This window comes from Verticillium alfalfae, genomic scaffold, assembly GCF_000150825.1.
Source record: "Verticillium alfalfae VaMs.102 supercont1.16 genomic scaffold, whole genome shotgun sequence".
NCBI classification, from domain to species: Eukaryota; Fungi; Ascomycota; class Sordariomycetes; order Glomerellales; family Plectosphaerellaceae; genus Verticillium; species Verticillium alfalfae.
Genome location: NW_003315023.1, coordinates 2076 through 9517, shown reverse-complemented (window position 1 = coordinate 9517; position 7442 = coordinate 2076). Strand labels below are relative to the sequence as shown.

Here is a 7442-nt window from a genome sequence, read left to right as displayed (position 1 = left end):
TCTTCCAGGGACCTCGGGTGAGACTGCAGCAGACCTCAGGGACGGCGGCGACCAAATGGTTCACTCTGGGGATGAGGAGGTGAGGTCTGTCGACGGGCTCGACGTACACGATGTGCAGACGCACTTACACGTGGCTGGAGGCGGGGAGTCCAAGACAGCAGTATTGTCCACAGATGGTGACTATGTCGACAACGTATCGAATACTGACGACGACGACGGTGACGATGACGACGATGACGAGTACGCATCTCGTGCTGTCGTTGAGGGAAGAATTGCGGGCGTCGGAGACACTAAAGATGGGCTGGATGGCAACTACATACTAAACACAGACAAAGGTAGTGGTTTTAGTGTGGATGAAAGGAATCACCTCGACATACCTGCCAAGAAACCAGGCAAGGCGAAAGCCAAGCGGGAGAAAAAGGCGGCACGTGAGGCCGCTGCACAACTTGAAGAGGTATGTGCTTGAGAACTCTGATCGTTGAGTGGGAACCTGGATCTCGAATCTAACCATTTGTTCTAGCCACAACATCTTTGCGGTGTGTGCCATGAGACATTTCCATCCAAAACAAAACTGTCAAGCCACATACGTGATGAAGATCATGCCGCGCCGAAAACCACAGGCATACCCAACACGAAGACGCGGAAAAAGAAGCGATGAACCACCATGCTGCGGTGAAAGGACCTTCACACCAAATAGGAATCAATCGAAAGGAACCACAGTAATATTGATGGATAGATCATACAACTCCATAAAAGCAGACCCGAGACCCACTCCATAAACACCACCGCATGCTTATCTTTAGATGCGTCAATCCATGAATATCCTCGGCTCGACCTAACGCCCAAGAGACACACCATTGATATGCTACCACTTCATCGTACTACTGTTGTGTGGACAGCAGGACCATTCAGGCCCCCGAAACAATGCCTTCGTCGTCATCGCTCAGCAGCTCGACTTCATCGATGGCACCCGCACGACCCCCGGCTGCTCCGTGATGGACAGGATCATAGTCTGCTACGTGGATGACGGCCTTGCCCTGGACGTGCTTGACATTTCGCTTCCATTCATCCCAGTCGTCCTCATCATGGATGACGAAACCGATCAGCATGCTGGGATCCATCTCTCGGACGTGTAGTCGGCGAAGCCGGCGAGTGTGGACAGAATCCACGTCCACCTGTGCGTACAGGGTAGGATCCTGGTGATATGGTAGTGCGGTCCTGGTGTGATGGGGATCGAGGTAGAAAAGAAAAGAGCCCTGTGCTCCGATAAAATAGTGCGACGATGAAGGTCGCCCGCTGCAAGAGATTTAGAATATTATCCACCACCGAGGTGCTCACTTACCCGGCAATGCCAATTGATTGCGGCATCTGCAAGGCTGCAATGAGCGCGTCCCAATATACAGGTGTGATTTTGTCAATGCCGAGCCGTGTCCCAACAAGGATGAGAGTTGGATGGAATGTTTCCCCGCTGGGCTTTGCGATGTCCAAGAACCTATCTTCATATACATCCGGTCCATCGCCAGTTGAATACACTCGAAGATGGGTCTCAGTCGCATTGACCAAGGCTCTGTGGGAGAGTGTCAGTGTTAGAGGTGAACCTGGTTCGTGGGTTCTACAGGCTGGGTAGCTTACTTGATGCATCGGGCTGTAGCTGAAGGGCCAAACCACTCCCCAGGATATTTCCCACACGCGACCGCGCCATGTTGTACGAAACGATGGATCGAATAGGGTGCTTTCGGATCATCGGCGAATTTGGACAGTAGCTGTCGCTCTTTCTCTGGTACGACACCCGCGACGCCAATCTATAGTTGATCGTTAGATATGTCTGAGCAGAAGGGAGAATGCACGAATACCTCTACCAAGGTCTAAAACAGCCATGGCATTGGCTAACAGGCTTTGTCCTGATCGAATCATGCAACCCCATCCAGTGTCAGATGAGTATCCGGCTTGATCCATGAACTGGCTCTTGATCCGCATTGATAACGAGAGGACTGATGTTGCACGAGGATCAGTAGACTTTGCAATAGGCTCAAAGTCGGATCTGTATGTCATCCAAAACTTAGATTCAAAATCATCCAAGAACGCTGACGGCCACCCTCCGTCTTGATTCATGGCCTCTTCGTAAGCGAGAGAAGAAGAAGAGAAGCTGCTCGTTTGCGACTCCGGTGGAGTTTCCGGGGCATTTCCTGGAACTACTGTATCTCCGTGTTTCGTTTGCGCTTCTCTGTCTGCTACCAGGTGCGAGGTAGCATGACCGGTCTCTAGTCTTGTTCGACTGTCCTTCGGGTTCAAGGTATACGAGTTGCCCAGACACCACGCAGGTTGATCGTCAACCTGGTCATTGCAAGGCTCAGGGTCCCAGAACATCTGCACTATGCGGCGATAACGACCCATGTCAACCCCGGGTATATTTGATTCCATGTTCGCCCGAGGACCGCTATATGTGTCGAGAGTATGGGCGATCGGTTGTAGAAGGCTGTGTCTTGTTGTGCACTTGGGGGCTAGAACTTTCGTTGTCAGACAGATGACAAGTATCTGCACTAGCGACTATTTGAAAGTCAACACTGCCGCATTTGCGGTGGCGGTATAGTGTGTTTCCTCGGGGAGAAAGGCTCATCCGTGGGATGGCCAGGAGATGCATCCAGGTAGAATCAACATCACGTTCAGCTTCCGAGCTGCCTGATCCTGTGACGCAGTTGAGGGGTGAGATAAGATAAGACAATGATTGGGTCGCGCTTGGACGCCGCGTGCCGGTGTTTGTTCACACTGTACACACGTGATTGTTTTCTACTTTGCCATATGGGCAGGTACCTAGAGAGAGGTATTGGAACAACACGAAGGTTCATAGGCCCGTAAGGCTTGATGGCAATTGTACTCATTTAGCGACCTGGATTAACGCGCTTTAGTCACTAGTCAGATCACATGTTCGAGTCGGCCTGGTGACTTTGATTGCAATCTATGAATTTTGATACTGTAGGGGAAGTCTTGTATGATATCGTCAAATCCTTGCTCAAGGATACAAAATGTCCTGTAGATGAATCTTTTGCTTGCACCGTATCATTCGATAATACGCCTAACGCACCTTACCTACCTCAGTAGATCAGAGTCAGGTCGAGCCATGGCGCCTGCTAAAATAACACGTCTACCTAAGCCCCTACACCAGTATATGATGCTGTACATGTAGTCGGTGGGCCCCAGTCTTCTTTCTGCCTCGACTCCAGTCAGGCTCTGCCTACCTCGTGCGTTTACCTAATCAATTATACCTGTCCTTGAAACATCGGGGGTCCATGTCATTGCGAGGACGACTAAATTGTGATCTTACGGTCATTATCATCATCATTCCGCTCGTAACCCTTGCTTTTTAAGCTCGTTTACCCAAACTCGTATAAAGTGGGTTCCATCTGCGCATGGGTTTGCCACACGGGACCTTTTTCTCCCAGTCCATGAAACTTGTACGAAGAACCGTGGCCACCCCGAACTCTCATTGTTCATAAATCAGCATGCCACGACCAGGTTTTAAAGGTGGCGGTCATAGAGGCTCGAGTAGAGGCGGTGCAGGCCGCAACCCCTCCTCTCGGGGCCTCGCAGATGCTCAGTCGTATGCAACTCAGCCATCATACAGTGAGTAGCGATGTGCGACATCGAATGATATCCCGGCTTATCGAACTTGTATGCCAACGACTAAGACCTATCTAGCTCCGACGGTCTTCTCACTAGCCGATGAGGCTCGATCAACAGCTCATGGACATACTCCCTGAGTGCTGCACTCGGCTTCGCAACCAGCCCGTCAACTTTGTGAAGTGCGGGGGCTGTCGATCCTCTCAACAGCTAGAGACCAGCTCCACGCCTGGAAAGAGATCTACATCCAAGCCCAATGATGCTCTGTATGGCCTGTCGCGCCAGGCACCCACGTCCATGCTAGATGTCACCCCCCCAACAAGCCGACATAGTATCTGATCATATGACTCCCATGGTTGTCCAGTGCCCGACGTTTGATATTCCATCAGCCGGCCCCTGGGAGGGCTTGCGATCCACGTCAGATCATGCCGAAGAGGATTATGCGTCCCAGCGCAGCAGGCCAGCGTCTCCAGTATTCAATTCAACTGCGCTCAAAGATAACCTTGCGTCTGCCGAGGCCAATGAAGTTGCTGTCGCACCGACTGAGCCCCCATCAAGTCCATTGACTTTCTTCATCGACACCAACAGAGATCCCTCACACCGCCGTCAGAAAAGTGTACCCGAAGATACTCGGCAGCTACCCACACTAGAGTCGAGTGGCGATTCGAGCGACGAGGTCATCTTGTTCAGGGGACGTAACAAAATGGGGCCAAAGAGTCGTCAAATCGTCCCACAGAAGCCAAATAGGCCACATGCGAAGCAGCAAAAGAAGGCTTTCGATCTCAGGGACATTCAAAAAGAGGTACACCAGCTTGTTACGGATCCCAATGTTCGTGGCCTGCGGCAGTGGGAACTCAAGTACCCTCGCCAAACTTGCCTAGTAAGAACAGGAAAAAAAGTCAGAAACATAAGGTGAGAGCGAATGGCGACACAAGACAAACAGAGGATACCAGTAAGGAACAGGAAGCAATACTGGCCGATTACATTGCCAACATGCGCGAAAATGGCGATGATCTGGGCTTGATCACGAGTCAAGGTCATGCAAAACGTGATATTGGCGGTTCGGACATGGACATGCACGTGGAGAACGGCTTGCATTCAGCGCAGGATGATGATAAGTCAGGGCTGAGTGGAGATGCTGCTTCCCTACCCGGGTCCTCGAAATCCATTGACGATCTTGACGCTATGGATCACGAATTCAAGCAGCATGAGCCACATACAAGGTTGACCGATAGCGACTTTCTTCTTGCCAAACTGCTTGCTTCGGGCGAGGCAACCGATGCATACAGCTCGCAAGATGACGAATACGATGATCTTGATTTCATGGAATGGGGCGATCCAATCACCAAGCGCACACGTAAACCGAAAAAGGGGAAGCTCCCGGTGTTCAACGTATCGGATTCTGAACTCGAGGCTGTCCTGCAGTCTACATACAACAACGACAGACTCAAAAAAGCCGAGAGAAAGAAAGAGCGCGAAAAGTTACGCGCGCAAGGCTTACTCGGCAAGAAGAGCAAACCGGAGGACTTACGTGTCAAGTATCCGCAAGGTATGGGCATCGAGCAGATTGCCCAAGAACTTGAAAACTTCTTAAAGAATAGTCAGGCAAGGTGAGTGTGCCACCGATAACCTACACCCATGTCCTCAGCTAACCTTTTTGAACTCAAAAGCTTGGCACTGCCTCCAATGGACAACCACGCCAGGAAGGTGTTGCACGAGTTGGCCAACAAGTTCAACATCAAGTCCAAGTCGACGGGATCCGGCGACCAACGCCGGCCTACCCTGTACAGAACGGCCAGAACCTTGCAGTATTCAGCGGACAATTTTGACCAAGCCATTGGTCGTGTGGGCCGCAAATACTTCCCTCGTAAGGATCTGGGCTCGCGATGGGGTGGCGGTCGGGGATCCGCACGTCGTGGTGGTGGTGGTCAGCCGGATACAGGCTATCGTGATGGCGAGGTCGTTGGAGGTTCCGCTCCGGAACTGGGTCAAGAAAACCGCGGTCGCGCTATGTTGGAGAAGATGGGCTGGAGTACAGGAACAGCCTTGGGGTCTATGGATAACAAGGGTATCCTGCAACCTGTCGAGCAAAAGGTTAAAAGAGGCAAGGCCGGCCTGGGCTGATCCCGGTCGATTCGACACTACACGAAGCCGAGATCGACATACCAAGCATCCTGTAAAGTTAGTCAATGGCAGAAAGCATACACTGGCGTGCAGAGGCGCGAGTCTGGTGTTGATGAAAATCATATGCACGATTTCATTTCGTCCGAAACCCTATTCTCAAGGTATAGTACAGCCGCGAACCCCGATTGACCGTGAAGACATTGCCCCCAAAAAAGCAGACCATCCGTAACGCATTAAGAGACCCAAAGCCAAGCTGAATCGATTGACGGGTCTCAACTCAAGACACCCAGTGTCAAGCAAATCCAATGCCCGAAAAGAAAAACACTGCGAACAAGTCGCTTATTTCGTGGACGAGGAGTACTTGGTGACGGCCTTGGTGCCCTCAGAAACGGCGTGCTTGGCCAGCTCACCGGGGAGAATAAGGCGAACACTGGTTATGTTTAGAACAAGCGTTGACCGGAAGCATAGAGTGTAACTCACGAGGTCTGAATCTCCCTGGAGGAGATGGTGGACTTCTTGTTGTAGGCGGCAAGCTTGCTGGCTTCGGTGGCGACACGCTCGAAAATGTCTAATGAAATATTAGGTCCGCAGACGTCACGGTTGGGGTCTGGAGCTTACCGTTGACGAAAGAGTTCAGGATGGACATGGCACGGTTCGAGATACCAGTGTCGGGGTGGACCTGCTTGAGGACTGAAATCGGTGTTAGAGCAGACGCGTGGAGAAAAGCGGACCGGGCGCACAACACGCGGTGAGAACGCGATGGGCCGAAGGGAAGGGGAGGTATCGACTACTACGAACCCTTGTAGATGTAAGAAGAGTATGTCTCCTTGCGAGTCTTGGTGCGCTTCTTCTTGTCACCGCTGGCAGCGGTCTTCTTGCCGGCATCCTTCTTCTCAGGAGCCTTGGAGGCAGTAGCGGGGGCCTTGCTGGCGGGCTTCTTGTCGGCGGCCTTGGGGGGCATTTTGATGGACTGTGTGGATGATTTGAAATTCGTTGAAAGAATCAGATGGATGCGATTGGGCGGGTGCAGTTAATCGTTGTTGGGACAGCTGGTGGATGTGAAAAGTGGAAGAGATGGTGTTGGAGAGGGAGATCGGGGGGTGGCCGTGGGCTTTTGTAGCTGGACGCGACAGGCGCTAGCGCCGTTACTGATCTGGGTGCACAGAGGAGGGTGATTCGGGGAGGCGTGGCTTGGGGGGAAAGCGCGGGTGGGGTACTGGTTGCTGCGACGCGCCAGAAAATGCGTGACGGGACGTGGTTGGTTTGCAGGGGTCCCGAATAATCGTGCCAGCATCCCGGCCACTCGAACGCGCTAGTCCAGCGCTACATACAGCTCGAAGCAGTATTGCAAAACAATCCACCAAGCCAGTGAAGTCCATCTGCAAGCTTATCTTGCGGCCACCAGATCACATACTGACCACGAATCCACACAAGACATCAAATGGGAACACAGCCCATGTGTCATTTGTTTGCCGAACCGGCTGCAGGGGCTGCTGCCACTTGACGGAACAGCAACGCGTGAAATTGGTTGCAGCGCCTTGGCAAAGGTAGACAAGGCTGAAGCGCGAAGGTGGCAGATATCCGACCATGTATTTTACAATGTCCCGCCCACTCCGCAGTCCCCATGAGTGAAGAAGAAGAATTGAAGCATCATTTTGTGGGGCAAACGATCAAAGCTCCTCTTACAAACTGAGGGTGGG

The 7442-nt window shown here is 52.1% G+C and overlaps 4 protein-coding genes across 4 annotated transcripts in view; 2 read left to right on the top strand and 2 right to left on the bottom strand.

The window, feature by feature from the left end:
* The window catches only part of VDBG_09677 (DnaJ domain-containing protein), a gene marked incomplete at both ends in the record, with an annotated part of 1977 nt that extends 1319 nt beyond the window's left edge, over positions 1 to 658 (top strand). The window contains 2 exons of the mRNA XM_002999911.1: positions 40 to 454; positions 521 to 658. Coding sequence (XP_002999957.1) covers positions 40 to 454; positions 521 to 658 — 553 coding nt within the window. The remainder of the gene's footprint in view (positions 1 to 39; positions 455 to 520) is intronic.
* Positions 659 to 705: 47 nt separating this feature from the next.
* Positions 706 to 1890, bottom strand: VDBG_09676 (peptidase family C54 protein; the record flags this gene model as incomplete). Its single annotated transcript, XM_002999910.1, has 4 exons — positions 706 to 1296; positions 1343 to 1567; positions 1633 to 1802; positions 1854 to 1890. 3 exons carry the CDS (start codon positions 1742 to 1744, stop codon positions 1103 to 1105), a joined length of 531 nt encoding a protein of 176 aa, XP_002999956.1.
* A 1610-nt stretch (positions 1891 to 3500) lies between these two features.
* VDBG_09675 (conserved hypothetical protein) lies at positions 3501 to 5742 on the top strand (the record flags this gene model as incomplete). The annotated part of the gene is made up of 4 exons (XM_002999909.1): positions 3501 to 3621; positions 3951 to 4498; positions 4582 to 5228; positions 5289 to 5742. 4 exons carry the CDS (start codon positions 3501 to 3503, stop codon positions 5740 to 5742), a joined length of 1770 nt encoding a protein of 589 aa, XP_002999955.1.
* Positions 5743 to 5851: 109 nt separating this feature from the next.
* On the bottom strand, positions 5852 to 6809 carry VDBG_09674 (histone H2B; the record flags this gene model as incomplete). The annotated part of the gene is made up of 4 exons (XM_002999908.1): positions 5852 to 6172; positions 6223 to 6310; positions 6361 to 6432; positions 6541 to 6809. The coding sequence occupies 4 exons, from the start codon at positions 6701 to 6703 to the stop codon at positions 6082 to 6084; spliced, it is 414 nt and encodes a 137-aa protein (XP_002999954.1).
* Between the last annotated feature and the right edge of the window lie 633 nt (positions 6810 to 7442).